Source organism: Eublepharis macularius, chromosome 13, assembly GCF_028583425.1.
Source record: "Eublepharis macularius isolate TG4126 chromosome 13, MPM_Emac_v1.0, whole genome shotgun sequence".
Taxonomy (NCBI): domain Eukaryota; kingdom Metazoa; phylum Chordata; class Lepidosauria; order Squamata; family Eublepharidae; genus Eublepharis; species Eublepharis macularius.
In genome coordinates, this window is record NC_072802.1 from 70,999,189 (window position 1) to 71,017,429 (window position 18,241).

Sequence of the window (18,241 nt, forward strand, 5' to 3'; positions counted from 1 at the left end):
GCAAAAGGCCAGTAAAGGCTTGAAACAGCAGCAGGGAGATGATTGACATGTCCTTTCCTCCTTCTGTGGCTAGCCAAAGAGAGAATGGCAGTTGGCAATAGATTGATGATGGTTAGTGCTAACAGAAGTGGGGGTGGACAGTTAGACGAAACAGAAAAGTTAAAGAGTTAACTCTATCAAAGACCTGTGATGTGTATATCAGGTTTTTACGCCATGGTCCTGTGAAAAAATCCAGAGGATCCATGAGGATCTGTGCATTGAAACAATGTTTTTGAGCTGCGGTGGTGCCACAAAGTGGTGTGTGTGTGATTTCTGTGGTTTTTTCTGTGGCTATGGATCTGACATGGGATTGTATGGGGAATTTTTGGTAAGACACAAAGAGGATCCATGAGGATCTGTGCTTTTGAACCATATTTTTGCTCCATGGCGGTGCCACAAAGCTGTGGTTGCATGATTTTTTGGGTGTAATCTGTGATAATAGCTCTGATATTTGATTGCATGGTGAATTTTAGGTAACTTCATGTAAAAATCCAGAGGATCCATAAGGATCCATGTTTTTGAACCATGATTTTGCACCATGGTGGTGCCACAAAGCAGTAGATTCATATTTTTTTTGCTGCAAACTGTGGATATGGGCATGACATTGTATTGTATTGTGAGTTCTAGGTGAACCCATGTAAAAATCCAGAGAATCTGTTCTTTTTAACGTTTTTGCGCCATGGCAGTGCCACCAAGCGGTGTGTGTGTGGTTTACCCTCACTATGCACATGAAATCGGATTGTATGGTGAATTTTGGGTGACCCTATGTAAAAATGTGGAGGATCCAGGAGGATCCATGTTTTGAAGCACGTTTTGGAGCCATGGTGCTGCCACAAAGTGGCGGGTGTGTGATTTTTTTGGTGCAGTCTGTGGCAATGGACATGATATGGAACTGTATGGTGAGTTTTGGGTGACCCCCATATAAAAATCTAGAGAATCCATGAGGATCTGTGCTTTTGAACTACATTTTTGCACCATGGCAATGCCACAAAGAGGTGGGTGCACGATTCTTTCGGTGCTGTCTGTATACTAGGGCATGCTTTGTAATATTGTTGCCTTTTTTGTTTCAATATAAAAATCATATGACTTCATTAGGATCCGTTTAAAATCACCTAAATCCAACTTTTACCCACTCCCGCCATTTCTCCAGAGGAACTGATCTCGGTTGTGTGGAGTTTTTGACCTGGAGGTTAAAAAAAAAATCAAGCCAAGTAGAACCCCACCATTCAGGAAGAGGAAATTATTATGCACAATGGTACAAAAGACTTGTTCACTTTATTTCAATACAAGTCTTTTGTACCATTGTGCATAATAATTTCCTTTTCCTGAATGGTGGGGTTCCACTTGGCTTGATTAGTTCTGTATTCGGGGAGGCTTGTCTGGTATAGATAATACCCACCTGGAGGTTGGCAACACTGTTTCTCGTCATACAGGCCGTGAGGTAAAGGCCGCCTATTGACTCCCCCCTCAAAATGGAACCCGGCCCCGCTCCCGCTGTCCCCGCAGACTCTTTTAAAAATTCAATTCTCGCGAGATTTCCTTTCGTGAGCAACAGACTCTTTCGGCAAGCGGAAGGAGCCGGTGAGCCGACCTGCGAAATGGGCGTGTCCCAGTCATGGGAGGGAGGGAAGAAAAGGAGCCGCCGCGAGCGCCCGCCTTTCGACGTGACGCAAGTCCCCGCCCCCCCGTCTCCCCTCAGGTAACCCTGCTCGAGTTCTCTTACGCAATCAGAAAGCGACCGGAGACATTGAAGGACCAAGGATTAAAAAAAAAACCCTCGTGCGATATATAGAGAAAGTGGAGCGGAGGGGGTCCTTCGACGTCGAGGTCGCCTATTTCGGCTATCTTCTTCGCTCGCCTGGCATCTCGCGCCCGCTTCCCTCTCGGCGGAAGTGGTTCTCAGGCGATGTGGCGCGGGCGGGCGCTTGGCGAGTGAAATCTGAGGCGGCGACCGCACGGGCGAGGGGCTCCTTGCGACCTCGCCGATCAGGCGCGGCTGCCCGCGTCGGAGGGGGCGAGATCCGGCAATGGCTGGCGGCTCCCTGGCAGGAGCGGAGCCCCGGCAGCTGAGGCGAGGCCCGGGCCACAGCTGAGGCGGCGGCGGCGCCTTCCCTTCGCCCCCCTCCGCCCGCGCTCCCTTCTCTCAGCCGGCTCGCCTCGCCGTGTGAGGTGAGGCCTTCACTCCCGTCCGTCTCTCCCTGGCTGGGCGGGGATGAGGCGGCGGCCCGGCGGCGACGGAGGCGGCAGTGCCGGCGGCGACGAGGACGCGGGCTCGGAGGAGCGGCGCCCTGCCTAGCGCGGCCCCCGGCGGGGCCCCCGCGCCGCCCCCTGCCTGCCCGCCCGGCCCGCGGTGGCGGCGGAGGATGTCGGAGGAGCCCGACGCGGACAAGATGATCAAGGTGACGGGAACGGCCGGGCCGGGGGTGGGGGGGAGGTCGGGGCGTTCGAGACAGCGCGCCTCTGAGCATGGGCAGAGCGCCGCCCGGCCAGCCCTGAGCGGCCACGCCGCCTCCTTCCAGCCGCCCCGGTGAAGCGGGCGCGTTTCAAGCCCCTCGAGGCTGCCTGCGCTCCTTGGGGCGCCGCTGCTCTCCTTGGATTGGGGCTCCTCAGGAGGCCGCCTCAGCAAAACCTGCGATCCGGGTTAACGGCCTTAGCAGAACCAACAAATGCCCTCTGCATTTCTACACTTTATATCTGGATTTTGCATCATTTCATGGCTCTGATGTTTGTTTTTGTACTCATAAGTAAAATAATTATATATTTATGTCATTTATAGTCTGCCTTTCTCACTGAATCTCAAGGCAGATTACATAATGTGAGATTAGCACAGTCAATATCATGGACATTTCAATATAAATGCCGTAGGGTAAATAAATACAAGTTTACAAAGACATAATGTTAGCAGATATCCAGTACAGAGTTGAAGAAATGCTGAAACAGAGCATAAGCAATTCTAGGACTGTCATTAGACAACAGAGCTACCTAGTAGGATCATTCTTGAAGCATAGGTAGCACATAGGGGCACATGGTTAATGCAATGGATAGGATGTAAGGCAACACAGTGGTGAAGTCTACGGTCCCTAACCCATTAGTAAAGCGTCTGAGACCCCCTTCCTACAATTCAGCCCTCTTATCTAAGTAAAAAGCCTTTTTCAATTTTGCATCATTTGTGGAAAGCCAGGACAGTGGGAGCTCTCCCGACCTCAGGCAGGCACGTATCACATGGCAGGGGCCTCCACAGAGAATGCACACGTACAGCCAGCTGTTGATTTTGCCCATGTGCAGGGTGGCACCTGCAGGAGGCTGTATTCAGATGAGCAAAGCTGCCATAGAGGAAATAAGAGAAGTGATCCTGTAGGTATGCTGGACGAAGGCTGTGAAGGTTGTAGAAAACATTTTTTTGCAGTTGTCTTAATTTGCTTTTCTAGCAGAAGCACTGGATTCAGTATAACACCATGGCTTTTGATTGAGTCTGCAAGGGTTAGACTAAAGAAGTGGGCTTTAACTCACGGAAGCTTCTCCCAGAATAAAATGATAGAGTTGGAGGTGCCACAAGACTCCAGTTTTCACCTAAAGTGCTGAAAGTGACCAAAGGGATACCCCCACCAAGGAAGCTGGCTAACCCTTTCTAGGCTTATGGTGGGTCTTTTGAAGGGGAGGGGGCCAAATCTTTTGCCGCAACCAGTTTTTACACTACTCAAAGATTCCTTTTTGGTCTCATATCAACAAGATAAGGCAGCTTCTCTCCTAAAACATCTGACAAAAGGAGGCCTGCAATAAAAATTCTAGCATTGTTTCTGATTTTTAAAAGTCTTGTTAAGTTGGCATCTTAGCCCACTCGGAAGACCTGTCCAAGGCTCTCAGTAGGATTCAGCTTCCTGATGAAGAAAAGTCCTTGTGCCAAGTTGCTAACATGCATCAGGCTGGACAATAATCCTACTGACTGCTACAGTCCCACTGATGTAGAAACAAGTCCTACTGAACTTGGTGGGGTTTACCTCTCAGTAGACATACCTACACGTTGCAAGAGGCTGCTTTGCATACCCAATCAGGAACTTCTGTAAACTGATGCCTCAGCTTTGGTTCCTCTCCCCCTTTCTGCTCTTCAGTGGCAGGAGTTAATAGTGAAGACGTTTATCGTTATGAACCTGAGAAGAGACCTGCTGGATCACGCCAGTAGTCCATCCGGTCCAGCATCCTGTCTTTCGTGGTGGCCCACCAGTGACTCTGGAGGGCCACCAACAGGGCATACAGGCTGACACTTTCCCTTGATGTTGGTTCCTGGCACTGGTAGTCAGAGGTTTACTGTCTCTGAATGTGGAGGCTCATTTTAGTCATGATTAAGTAGCAGTCACTGATAGACCTTTCTTCCATGAATCTAATCCCTGTGGCCATCACTACATCTTCTAGCAGCGAATTGCAGAATTTGATCAGTCATAGAGTAAGGAAGGATTGCCTTTCGTCCATCCTGAATCTACTGCCCGTCAACTTCATGGAATGACCTTGAGTGACAGTTTTTTCAGAGAGGCAGGAAAAGTTCTCTGTCATGATTGCCATATATACTGTGACATTGTCGTTAGTTTTTCTCCTACCTGTAAGCTGCCCATCCCCACTGCATTATTCTGTTTTACTAAAAATCACTGCTGTTTGAATAGCTTCATAATATTCTTGGATCCAGAGGAGTTAGCCGTGTTAGTCTGCAGTCGCAAAATAGTAAAGAGTCCAGTAGCACCTTTAAGACTTACCAACTTAGTCTGACGAAGAGAGCTGTGGTTCTCAAAAGCTTATGCTACAATAAAGTTGGTTAGTCTTAAAGGTGCTACAGGACTCTTTACTATAATATTCTTGCTGATTGACAGAATGTTTCTTATCGTATGTGTAAGCCCCAGTGAGAAAGCTAGACTATAAACAAAGCTAAAAATAATAAAAGTGTTGCTGATGAGGCACCAGTGCCAAAGGCACAGTGCCTCATGTGTTCACAGTGCAGGGGAGATTTATGTTGCCTAAATAATATTTGACCAGTTTCTGTACCATGCATCTGACAAAGAGAACTTGATTCTCAAAAGCTTATGCTACAATAAAATTGGTTAGTCTTAAAGGTGCTACTGGACTCTTTTTGATTTTGCTAAATAATACTGTTAGCTATACAATATCTTTGTGTCCACTTCACACATCTGATGAAGTGAGCTCTTTCCTATGAAGTCTCATGCTGATGTTTTGGTCTCCGGGCGCTGCAAAGGTCTTCTGCTCCTGCTCCTTTCTACCCAAGCTCTCCAGGAAACAGTTCAGTGTTCCTATGTTTCTTTTTTTCTTTCTTTTTTGAACAGGAAACGTCTATTTTAGAGGAGTACCACATTAACTGGACTCAAAAGCTGGGAGCAGGAATTAGCGGTCCAGTAAGGTAAGTTCCCCTTTACTGGACAATGGACAATGATGAAGTTTTCACTGTAACCATGTGCTGTCAGTAGAAATAGTAATTTCTGTTTCCTCCTTTTTAAAGTTGTGTATATGTATAAAAGTGCAAGTTGTTTGATAATCCTTTTTAGTGGGTTTTTAACACTCCAAAGCTGATTTGTATTGTCAATTTGAATGTATGCAAATGCAGAAAAGTGATCCTTTTGCATGCCATGGTAGTACACACCCTTTGTCCTTGTGTGTAGGAACAAGGTGAGTTGTGGAGCATCCATTGATGCATCACGTCCTTGCAATCAAGTCCACAGAAGTTATTAGCTCACACGATTGATTGTCCTGTCTATTCAAAAATCCACAGTAGCCACCATGTGTGGCGCTTTGACATCCCAGAGGAAAGTGGCAACAAAGTCTTTCCATTTATGAAAAGCAGCCTTGCCTAGTTGCCTGAAGGAGAGACCGCGGGCAAATGTTTTTTCCCAAGCCTGCTTTAATCTCTGCCATAGGCAGGCAGCCTGAAAGAGCCCTGAGCCCCATTGCCCTGTGTGGATCAGTCCGCTGGGAGCTGAGATCAAAACCAAAAGGAGGCGGAGAGGGGAGCCACATCTGCCAGAGGAAGGCAGTTCAGGCAGGGAGCACTGCAGTAGTCCTATTCGCTGGTCGTTGCCAAGATTGGTTAAGAGCTTTGGCCTTGTAGCATTTGGGCTTCTACGTGGCTTCCATGCAGTCGGGACCTGGGATTTCTTGGTAGATAAAGGTGGAAAAACAGCTGTGCTTGGTTGTTGCAGCTCATATGAAGCCTGTTGCTGCTGGCTGCAAACCTGGAAAGATGTGAAGGGACAGGGGCAGCCTGTGAACCTGCAAAGAGGGTAGTTTCCTTGATGCTGAGGGACTGCAGCAAACTCGTGTACCTCTGGGACAAGGGGGCAGTTTTACATGGTTGGAAGCCATCCCGCTTCACTTGGTTAGGGTTAGCTGTTTCCTAGTGCAAGCATTTACATGGAAAGGAGTCCGACAGTAAATTAAGGATAGGCTTGATTGACCGCAAGCGTTAAGTACTGAATGAGTTCATAGGTTGGTAACTTCCAGTTCCATTGATCGAATGATTTTGCCCCTATCTGGACAGAGTCTGCATGAGAAAATCGTCCCAAGAACGATTTGCACTGAAAATTCTTCTTGATCGCCCCAAAGCTAGGAACGAGGTGAGTATTTTGTTCTTGGAAAACCTTCTGGAGTACTGTAGATCTCTTTTTCTCTTGTACATCTCCCCCTTCCACACCTCTTCATTCTGGCAGAAGACATTTAGTAGCGTGCCCTGTTAAAGCACTGTTTCTTTGCTGCACGGCTGGGAGTTGTGGCGCTCTTGCATTTTCTGGCTGCTGGGGTGCCACACCCAGCCTTTTGCTTGTGTATAGGACTGTTCCTGGCCAATGGTCTGTGCTGTTTCAGGATCCTCATGGCACCCCTTTCATATGCAGTGTTTAAAACTGGTCCTCTGCTATGCTGTTTGCAAGTCCTGCTGACCTTGCAGTGCAGTTGAAACTGGATTGACTACCTTGTCCTATCACAGCCCAGCTCTCCAGCCACTTCTGCAGAGGGGGCGGGGGGGGGGGAGGAGGACTAACAGCATAACAGGCTGGTTAACATTCTTGCCCAGCAAAGATGGACCTCCCAACAAGCTCCTTTTCCCTGCTTCTATCTCGCTTGCCAACTTGTGGCTCTCTTTGTTCTTTCCTGACCTACATCTCCTGTGAGCTTTTCCCTGCCCGCTTGCCTGCCTTGAATTCCTTCTCCTAATTTTGCTTGCCTGCCTTGATTTTCTTGGACTTGAGTCTGCCATGCCTCAAGCCTGTCTGATTCTGTCCCTGACCAAGGACTTAACTCGAACCAGGGCTTAGCTTTGAAACTGATTTTGACTACCAGAGCTCACTCCTAGTACGTGTGGGGTGGTGATGAGCATAGCCATTCATTGTTGTGGGGTGCCTTGCCCTGCTCACTCAGTAAGCATTGCCAATTCACAGATATCCAAGAATACTGACAAGAGTTTGCAGTATGGACAGCATAACTTTTCTGAATTCAGACTTGACTTGATCCTGTCAAAGCTTTCCACTTTGGCTTCGATTCTGCAAACGCTGCTCGTGCCTGGCCAGCCCCTCATACATCAGTTGAAGTGTAAAAGTGCTTTGGATTTCGATATTGCTAGATGGTCTAGAAATCAAAAGTGCCAGCTGCTGGAACTTCGTAGGCCTGACGTGGACGGTGTGACCTCGGTAACTTTCTTCTCCTTCTCTTTTAGGTCCGGCTGCACATGATGTGTGCGATGCATCCTAATATTGTTCAGATTATCGAGGTGTATGCCAACAGCGTGCAGTTCCCTCATGAGTCCAGCCCAAGGTGACTTGATTTCCACCCCTTGTTTTCCATCTAAGTCAGGATAGCCTGGGATTCTGTTGGACTTTTGAGTTGCCTTCTCCAGAGCAAACTGCAGCTGCCATTTGTTCTTGGGGGCCTCCCCTTCTTGTTGTCATGTTGCTATCCTTTCATTGTGATGAGCGTGTTGTTTGGAATGTGCTGAAATTTCTTCCCTTTTCCCCCTGGCTGGTCTAATTTCTTAGTTACCTGTTTCCCAACTGTCTTTTTCTGGGTATTTGTAGATTATTTTGGAGATGAGCAGCACAAGTAGGCTGTTGCTCCTCCTTTTAGCGCCAGCTTAGAGGGCAGCCCTACCATGAGGGCAGGTGAGGTGGCTGCCTTGTGTGATGTATTTTGAGTGCTGTTAAGGCTGGCAGAATGAAAGGTGGGTCTGACTGTGGGGCATGATTCCCTTGGAAATTTTCTGGCTTGGGCCTCACTGAAGTGACTGGGAGCTGCCTTGACTCGAAACGTGGTTTAGATCTGGCACTCGGAGCAAGTTCTCACGCATGCGGCCTGTGGTGGATTGACGTGGATTGAAGTCACATCTGTGCTCTTGTGCAGAAAATCCCACAGGTGTGTTCCTTTTTTTTTTTCCTCCCGAAGCCATGGAGAGAGAGTCAGCATCCTATGTTGCCAGAGGCCTTTCAGTGACTGTTGTTCAGAAAACGGGCTCCCCGTCGTTCCTGATCCGTGGCGATGGGCTGTGCTCTTCTTAAAAGCTGAACAGGCTGGCTGAGCTGTTCCCTGTTACGTGTTTTTTCAGTACTGCCAGGCTTGATTTTTTTAAAAAAAACATTAGCTTAGCTTTTATTAACATTTGGACTTTTTATGTAACAAACTGAAATGCTTTCAAACAGGGCTCGGCTTCTAATTGTAATGGAGATGATGGAAGGGGGCGAACTCTTTCACAGAATCAGCCAACATCGGCACTTTACTGAGAAGCAAGCAAGCCAAGTAACAAAGCAGGCAAGTTTTAACTCCCTTCCTCGGCCCCACCCTCCTTTGTGTAGCCAGCAGCCACGGGAACTGTTTGTAAAGAAGCGGGTGATTTTATGGGGCAGGGAAGGAGAAAGGCAAGCTTTTTTCATTGATTAAAAAAAGCAAAACCCAGCCCTGGTCCGAAGATGATTGCCTGCTTTGTTATAATCTGACCATTTCAAAAGTCTGTGCCAGAGTTTCCCAAACGGTTGATAGAGGAGGCTCACTTACAGTTGGAGGCATGCCGCTGTACCCGAACTGAGTGCTGACAAGCAAGAATGACATGCATTCTAAGGAGCCCTACCCCTCATGTCTGGGCATGCGCCATTGTTGAGAGCATGGCTCATACTGGATGGCAAGAAGCCCAGAGCTGTGATTCATGTGCAGGCACATTAGGCAAATCCTCCTGTTTGGGTGGGCAGTTGGGTCCTGGGAAAACAAAAAATGTCTTGGCGCTTTAAGAGTGTGACAGGCTTATTGCTGCAGTGAGTGAGAGCCTATTTTGTTGGATTTATAGAAGAAAAGAAATTGTAAAATGAGGATTCCAAAGGCCACAATATGCAAGAGGCCCAGTCCATATCATTTTTATTAATAACATTTATTAATAAAGAAGCAACAGGTATAAAAACCAGTCCCGGCCCAAAGAAGATCCCCAAGGTGGATAGCAAATAAAAGCAAAACACACAAAATCTGTCGAAACGAAAACCTGTATTAAAAAAACTCGCAATTAAAACATAGGGCAGGAATGAGGGGGCATTGAGGGGGGGATGCCAAATGAAACACAAAAGTCTTCACTTGCTGGTTGAAGACAGTGATAGAAAGGGACAGACGAATGTCTCTGGGAATGTTCCCGGGGATATCCAGGTGAATATTCCTTTATGTTCCTATGTAAAGTTCAGAAAAGTACAGGATAAGCAGAGTAACCGCACACAGCAGGTGATCACATGGCAGGAGCATAAGAAAAGCCCCAGTGGATCAGGCCGGTGGTCCGTCGGGTCCAGAATTCTGTTCACACAGGGGCCAAGCAGTTGCGTAGAAGCCGAGGTGCCCCTGCAGGCTGCCTCCAAGAACTCTCATTCAGAGGCTCGCTCCGAATAAGAGCAGTCTCCATGGCAAGTGGCTATTGATGGGCCTTCCCCGTGAATCTGCCCTGTTCCCTTCTAAAGCTGCCTGTGCTCATGGCCACAGGAAATCAATTCCAATCTTGCTAACAGTTTTTTAGAGCAGGGTCTGTATTGGGAGAGGCAGTGAATGACCCGATTGCCCTCTGTACAGAGCGAGAATGGATTGCGTGTTCCCAGGAGAGGCTGCTGAGACGGAGGGAGGCCCGGGGCAGCAATCGCTGCGGAGATGTCATAGGCAGTAGTTTAGGGAATACAGGTCTGTGTAAAAGCATTGCGTACATGAAGAAAAGTCTCGAGTGCTCAGTTAGTGATTTTAAAAATTCATACTGGTTGTTTCTGAATTCACAGTCTGTCTGCATAGATTTTCCAAGGGAAGGAAGGATAAACATGTGTTAGGATTTTTTTCATTTTAAGACGCTCTGCTTCAAGACAAGACTTTAGCATACTGTGTTCCTACGCTGGATTCTTACTGCAAACAAACTGGCTCTAGTGAATAGATCACTTGTGAATAGGTCACTGAGAGCTATTGTAGTGGTTAGAGTATCACCCTAGGATCTGCGAGACCCAGGTTCAAATCACTACTCCGGCATAAAAGCTTGCTGGGCCAGTCACACACTCTCAACCTAACCTACCTCACAAGGCTGTTGTGAAGATAAAATGGAGTCAAGGATACTCATTAAGTTGTAGAAAAGAGCAAGAGTCCAGTAGCACCTACAAGACTAAAAAAATTGTGATAGGGTTTTGTGAGTCACAGCTCACTTCTTCTGTGATTTATTCACAGTCCAACAGTCGTTGGGAAATCACAAAACCCAACCTGTATACCTCAGAGACACAAATATTTTCTTTATTGTAGGACAGCAGTTGTGCAGATCTGTCCGTTTCCCTGGGGAGAGGCCTGTCGTGGAACCTGTGCTTTTCAAGCAGAAGGTCTTGGGTTCAGCGCCTGGAATCCCAAGTTAGAGAATTTTGGGTAACTGGTATAAAGACCAGTCCCAGCCTTAGACCTTGGAGCGATGCTGCCGGTCGGGGACAATGTGCTGAGCTAACCGAGTAATGGTCTATTAGTATAAAGTAACTTTGTGTGTCCCTTATCTGTGCAGAGAGGTGGAGGAAATACTTTGTATGCAGAAAGCTAAGGGCCCATAGCTCAGTGGGAGTATCTGCTTGGCACACACAAGGTCCTGGGCTCAATTGCAGCAGCTCCCATTAAAGATCTCTGCCAGACGCAGGTATCGGGGAGTGCCCTTCTCTGCCCAGGACCTTGGAGATCCTCTATCAGACAGGACAGGTTGCACTGCAGTAATAATAATAATAATAACAACAACATTCGATTTATATACTGCCCTTCAGGACAATTTAATGCCCACTCAGAGCAGTTTACAAAGTATGTTATTATTTTATGTTGTTATTATCCCCGCAACAATCACCCTGTGAGGTGGGTGGGGCTGAAAGAGCTCCGGAGAGCTCCCGGTCACCCAGCTGGCTTCAAGTGGAGGAGTGGGGAATCAAACCTGGCTCTCCAGATAAGTGTCCCACACTCTTAACCAGGACAGCAAACTAAATGGGCTAATGGTCTGACTGTAGTAGTTCTGCTGTAATTATTCTGAGAGGGCCTTCCTGGTTGTGTAGTTCTGAAAGAAAGGGGCCTTGAGGCCACTGTGAATGGCCTCATGAGGACTAGCAGTCTGAAAGGTCGCTTTTGTACTGTAATACTTCTCTGAGTTTCCCCTTGTCATTTTAATGAGAACAAAAGTTCTGTGGGGGTGTTTTCTTTTGTGTGTGTTCTGTGGTTGCTTGTTGTTATCTGTCTTATCATGGTTTGCATTTCCAGTGTGGTGTTAGGAAGATGGTTAACTAAGGTGGCGTGGCCTAGTTTCTGTGAGATTTTTCAAGGGATGTGCTTGTCTCTTGTTCTGCTGAAGTGTTAATTGTATACTTACGTGCCTTTCTGTGTGTGTTCTCCAGTAACTTTTCCATCACAATGTATTTGCTGTGCTTTGTTCTAGGTGTAGGAGATTGTCTTTAGGATGAGTTTTTCTCTGAGTTACTTCCTTGGAGGGGAAAAAAAGCTGTTGGTCCTAGGCTTTGAGTAGCTATGTGCCAACAGAGCACTGTTAATTTAGGATCTTGTTCTGATGAACTGTTTTCCTTAGTATTCATTTCCCTCTTGCTTGTGAGATAGTTTTTACTTTGCCTTTTGTGTATCAACCTGGACGAGGTTATGTTTACTCCCGAATAACATCTGAGTAGATAGAGAAGCTTCTGTATGCCATAGGAATGTGCATCTGACGAAGAGAGCTGTGGTTCTCAAAAGCTGACAGTGCATCTGACGAAGAGAGCTGTGGTTTTCAAAAGCTGACAGTGCATCTGACGAAGAGAGCTGTGGTTCTCAAAAGCTGACAGTGCATCTGACGAAGAGAGCTGTGGTTCTGGAAAGTCGGTTAGTCTTAAAGGTGCTACTGGACTCTTTACTAAAAGTTTAGACCCTGAGAAATCCCGAGTGACTGAGGGAGGGATTGTGGCTCAACGAGAGAGCATCTGCTTTGCGTGCTGAAGGCCCCAGGTCCAATCCCTTGGCATCTCCGATTAAAAGGATCAGTAGGTGGTTTGATGAAGGACCTCTTGGTTGGAACCTGGAGGGGCGTTGCCAATCCAAAATAAACCGTTCCGGTCTCGGTGGACCTATGGCCTGGTTCAGGTTAAGACAGCTTCATGTGTTAACAGTTCAGGTTGCATAAGCGGAAGATAATGTGTACTGCTTTTTCAAAGACTCACTAAATTCTTCCACCTTTGAAAACATCCATTTTAGAAAGAGAATATTTTGAACAACTAAGTGCAGTGTGTCCACTGGCTAAGTGCAGCTTGCTTTTTGTTGTATATGATAAACAGTGTGAATGTAATTTTGTGTCCCCAGCAACTGTGTGATTTGTCCTGCATTTCCCATGAACGGAATAGTCTTGAGCTTTATGCGCTAAGCAAGCAGGTCACCTTCTGGTTTTCCTTTCTTTTTCCAGACGTACTTTTAACAAAAGGTCACCTCAGTCACGATCTTTGTTTCTGAATGTTCCTTTAAATTTCCACCCTTTCTACTTTGTTTAAATGTATTAAGCATTTCTTTCTTATAGGGATTCTAAGGCCACGGTGCAAGTGAAACAATGGCATGTTTTGTATGAGAGCCAATAGCAACTCATTCTGGGGACTACGTGGCCTGTGGCAGCAACTAAAGCAGGCAGTTGACTCTTTAGGCAGGGGGAGAAAAGTGGCAGAAACTTGTCTCCATTGCTGAAATCTTGTACCGGGCTTCATTGCTGAGTGGAACATAATTGTTTGAATGTGTGAAAGATTCAGCTGGCCTGTTAGCATAACCAAAGGGGTACTATGGTCGTGTAGAAAATCTAGCTTTCCGTGGATTATCACAAGTGCTTTGGTTTGGAAAACTAAAAGTGAATTGGAAATCATGTTCTCGATTTTAAGGTTTTCACTCTGATGTGTCCTCTATAGAAGCAAAACTGTTTCAAGTACAACTTGTCAAACTTCATATCCTCTTGTAAGGCAGCCTTTTGGAGCATCCCCCCCCCCCAGGTGTACAGGGAAGCTAAGGATGCATACCCAGCATCATTTAAAACAGCAGTGCTTACTCCACGGTTAATGGAGATCCACATTCACAGTTACCATCAACCAAAAGAGCCACATTTACTTCTATGCTTGCCATGACGTCTGCACATCATTGAGGCTTGCAATCTACCTGTTCCTCTGGTAGCAGCTGTTTCAGGGTGGGAACCACAGGAAAGGTTCTTGCCCACTTTGCTTTAACATGGGGCAGGTGCTACATTGGGGAAAAGAGCTCAAAAGTCAAAGAGCCACATGTGGCTCTCAAGACACTGTCTTAAAATATGAATAACTGCTTAATGCAGTTCAGTCTGCTTAAACTCTGAAACTGGATGAAGGAGGAATTGGAAACTTTCTCTGAAGTTGAGTGGCAGGGCACCTTAACCCTGGCCATGCATAATTTAAGCACGATTTTGGCACGCATACACATGCACACAGCCAACCGACAAAATAAGCTTGCTTTGATGCAGGTGCCACTGCAGTGTTAGAAGCACAGAAAAACAAGTGTTGACAACTTGCTTTGAGCCGGACCTGTTCACTTTGTGCGCTCCACACCCTGCAAGCCGGCCGTGCTGATCTCTGGTGACTCCACAGCGTGCCTAGTCTTGTGCCAGATGCTTCGGTGGCTGCTCGCAATGTGCTTTTTTGCTCTCTGCTTAACAAATGGCAAGAGCGAAGAGAGGAAACAACTGTACTCTTCCAGCGTGTGCTTTCTGGCTGCACAGGGGATGCTAATCGGGTAGTGACTATATAACCTTGCAGCCCGAGCGTGGTAATTAATCCAGAGTTATGGGCTACTGCCTTGCGTATGACCTCTAGATCACCAGACTGCTCTTTGGCTCCATCACAGGGAAAGGGGCAAATGCCTTTGTGTTAGCAACAGTCTTTATGTAACAGACGCTAACTTCTTGCCTTTTTCCAGATAGCCTTGGCTTTGCAACATTGTCATTCTCTAAACATTGCACATCGAGACCTCAAGCCTGAGAATCTTCTGTTCAAGGATAATTCTTTGGTAAGATGGAGGCTTGCTCTTCTTGGCTTTTCTGGTTCCATAATGCTGCTGGTTGGGTCACATCAGTACGTCAAATTCGGGCTACCACTTCCATCTGTTGATCAGCCCCCCACCCGCCCTGTCCCCTTTCCTTTAGCTGCCCAGGATCCCTGTCGCTTGGCTCCTTTGGCTCAGTCCTTGGGCAGTGTAGGGTTCCGGCCCTCCCTTTCGCACAGATCTTTTTTCCCCCCTCACAAACGCCGCACAGGTTTGTCAGCATCATGTTGCCGACATTGTCGCCCTTAGCAATGATCCAGAGGAGTTAGCCATGCTAGTTGCAAAATAGTTGCAACTGTGGTTGCATCTGACAAAGAGAGCTGTGGTTCTCGAAAGCTTATCCTACTATATAATTCCCTTAGCGTCTTTCCGACGACGCACCAGGATAAAAGCGTGCCATGGAACGCCACCAATGGAGGCCGCCGCTGGTCCGGGGCTAGGTAGCCCAGCTGGAGGAAGAGGGGCGGCGCAGGAAGAGTGACGCGCTCAAGCCCCAGTGGAGCCCAGGCAACGGGGCAGAGGCGAAGCGCCCGTCGACCTCGGAGCCCCGCCGAGCCGCACCGCGCCACGCTGCAGTGCTCTCGGTGGGGACCAGGCGGAGGCAAAAACGCCTGTCGATCTCGGAGCCCCACCGAGCCGCGCCGCACTGCAGTGCTCTCGGTGGGGACAAGGCGGAGGTGAAGCACCCGTCGACCTCGGAGCCCCCCCACCTGCCAGCCCTTCCCAACCCCCCCCCCCACCAGCCCTCCCCAGCCTCAGCTTTCTAGAGCCTGTTGTATTTATTTGCACAACGGGCTCTGTTTCTAGTGCTACAATAAAGTTGGTCAGTCTTAAAGGTGCTACTGGACTCTTTGCCCTTAGCAATGAAAGCGGAGTGAGCATGCTAATATATAACATTGCCTGTGTTGCTTGCATTTAGGATGCCCCGGTAAAGCTGTGTGACTTTGGGTTCGCCAAGGTTGACCAGGGTGACCTGATGACCCCACAGTTCACTCCGTACTATGTAGCACCTCAGGTAAGCACCGGAGCCTGCTGGTTCCCCCGTTCCTTCCCCATTCTCTGGCCTGACGAAAAGTCCCTTCGCGTGAGTCTCATGTGTGCCTTCATGGAGTGTGAGAATGCACAGAAACCAGGCTGTGAATGGGGTGCACAGTCAGCCATGCAGAAAATACGAGGACGGTCTCTGTCCCTTGATTTCTCTGTGGACAAAGTCCAGCGCAAAGCTCTGTTGGCTGAGCTGTGTGGAAATGAATGGTGGATGGGCAAGAGCCACCCAGTCTGTGCAGGAGAACCTCCTGATGAATTGTGCCCAGTAGGCGAGATGTTCGCCTGCACCGTTTTATCAGTGGGAGTCTGGTCAGATCCACAGTTGCTGGCTAGTGGCATATGCCTTCTCTGTGCAAGGCTGTGACCCCTCGCTTCACAAACACAGCAGTCCGGAGGGGGAACACACCAACATCCTCGGTTTTTCTGCTTTCCCTTCAAAGCAGGAATCTAGTTTGGAATGGCATGGGAAATGCTTACGGAGAAGAGTAGGTGGGAGGGATTAGCAGTCATCTGAAACTGTGGCTTTTGCGTCCAGCTCGGCTCTCTGTTCTCTTTGGCTCAGGTTGACTCGCCTGTCTGTTGATGGCTAAAAACTGCCATTTGACTGACCAACTGACCACCCATTGTTCCACTTTCTTCTTAATTGTTCTAATAAAGTTAAAGGTTTAAAAATACTTGGACTGGTATTTTAGCTGGTTGAAATGCTCAGCCCTGTTTATGGCTGTTCCAAAAGCAAAGACATTCAAATTTGCAAAATGTTTATATGCTTCATAGATCTCACTTTGACTTAGCTGCAGAGCTTTGCTTGTTTTCTTAAGCCCAGAGTCTTATTTATTTATTTATTTATTTATATCATATTTGTATTCCGCCCTCCCCGCGAGCAGGCTCAGGGCGGATAACAACATTAAGAACATTTAAAACATTCCATATTAAAGCATTTAAAACATCATACAAAAATATCATAAAAAATAGCAGCACTCTTTTTCCTGATGGTGGCAATACAATTAATAACAAATAATACGACTTCCGGTTTGGGATTTATGGAGGTCTGACGCAGCTCCAACTGCGGAGCTGACCGGACTGCCGTTTTAACCGGCCGGCGGGGGCAAAATAGCCCGCGGCCAACTGCTCTCAGGCGGAGAGCAGGCAAAGAACGCTCAAGACCTCAGGGCGCGTTGATCTCGGACGAGGGGGGGCTCTACGCAACGGGCCCCCTCACGACCCTTGAGGTCCCACCCTGCGACAGGTCGGCTACAATCTCTGCGGCAGTTTTGGGGCCAATTCGGCTGGCATAAGACCTACATACCCAAGCTTCGATTGGGGGAAGAAACGGAGAGGAGAAGTTAAAATCGAAACAGCGATTACAACCCGAGAAATGTGAATGAGAAGGTAAAGATCACTATCTTCTGTTACGGGACAGATTGATTAAAGCAGAGAGGAATAAAAGTAGATTTTCAAACTGCAACAGGCTAACGATAAAGAGGGGAAGACTCGGCAAGAGTTGTATTTGAAAAGAGACTCAATTTAAAGAAGTTATTAAAGGAATTGGATTATTGTTTTGAATACTTGCGGTTATGGAGCTGTGAGAAAGAGATACCATCGCGAGACCTACTGTGGGAAGTTGGGAGACAGGAAGTGCGTAACAACAATAGAGTTGCTGGAGAGAAGCGGCCCTTGCTGGAGGGCAGGAAGAAGGGAATCGCCATCTTTGAAAGGGGAAGGGTCGCGGCCTCAGCGGAAAAGGAAGTAGGCCATCTTGGATTACAAAATCATAGAGAAACCATAGAGAAAAGACGCCCGACATTTTGGACGCTTTAAAATTTAATTTTTGCAAGAAGACCGGGACATTTGAAATAAAAGGACATTAAGTTTTACGCCACGGAGCTAAGGAAGAGAGCGGACTCGTGGGAGCGAGCCAAAGCAAGCCCCACGATGTCAAAAAAAGAGTGGCAATCGGCAATAGAAAACCTGGATAAAAAACTTTTAGATGTGATTAAAGAACTTAAGGACACGAAATTGGAGCTGATTAAAGAGGTTAAAGAGGTTACGCAGACAGTAAAATCGGAGCTGTCAGAAGTGAAAAAAGGCATGGAAACAATACAAAGTGAACTACAAGGAACGCAGCAGAGAGTTAAAACAGTAGAAGGCGCGATGGAGAATTTAGCAGACACGCAACAGACAGAGATGAGACTGATGAGGGGGAGAATGTCAGTTGCAGAAACTAAACACATGGAGAAGCAGTTACGTTTTCGTGGCTTGCCAGAAGTGGAAGGAAAGTCAGCGCAAGAACAGATGACTGAGGTGTTAGCTGAATACCTGGGGAAGGAGGAGGAGGAAGTTGTGGCTATCCTAGATGTGGCATATCGTGTGAATTCGAGAATTGCAACCCAGCGGAAATTACCAAGAGACGTAATTGTGCAGTTTACGACACGAAATATGAAAGAGAAGATTGTGACAAAACAGTTTCAAGATCCATTGGAGATTGATGGCAAGACGATTATCATAATGAAGGAATTACCCAGGTCAGTGTTATCAGATCGGAAAAAATATAAAGTGCTAATTCAGATCTTGA

The 18,241-nt window shown here is 47.3% G+C and overlaps 1 protein-coding gene across 2 annotated transcripts in view; it reads left to right on the forward strand.

Moving 5' to 3' along the window:
* Positions 1-1,893: 1,893 nt before the first annotated feature.
* The window catches only part of MAPKAPK5 (MAPK activated protein kinase 5), a 32,991-nt gene continuing 16,643 nt past the window's right edge, over positions 1,894-18,241 (forward strand). For both annotated transcript variants that reach the window (XM_054996699.1, XM_054996700.1), the window contains exons 1-7: positions 1,894-2,438; positions 5,367-5,440; positions 6,575-6,650; positions 7,745-7,842; positions 8,721-8,829; positions 14,497-14,586; positions 15,542-15,637. In XM_054996699.1, the coding sequence (XP_054852674.1) occupies positions 2,403-2,438; positions 5,367-5,440; positions 6,575-6,650; positions 7,745-7,842; positions 8,721-8,829; positions 14,497-14,586; positions 15,542-15,637 (579 nt within the window). In that variant the 5' untranslated portion in view covers positions 1,894-2,402. The remainder of the gene's footprint in view (positions 2,439-5,366; positions 5,441-6,574; positions 6,651-7,744; positions 7,843-8,720; positions 8,830-14,496; positions 14,587-15,541; positions 15,638-18,241) is intronic.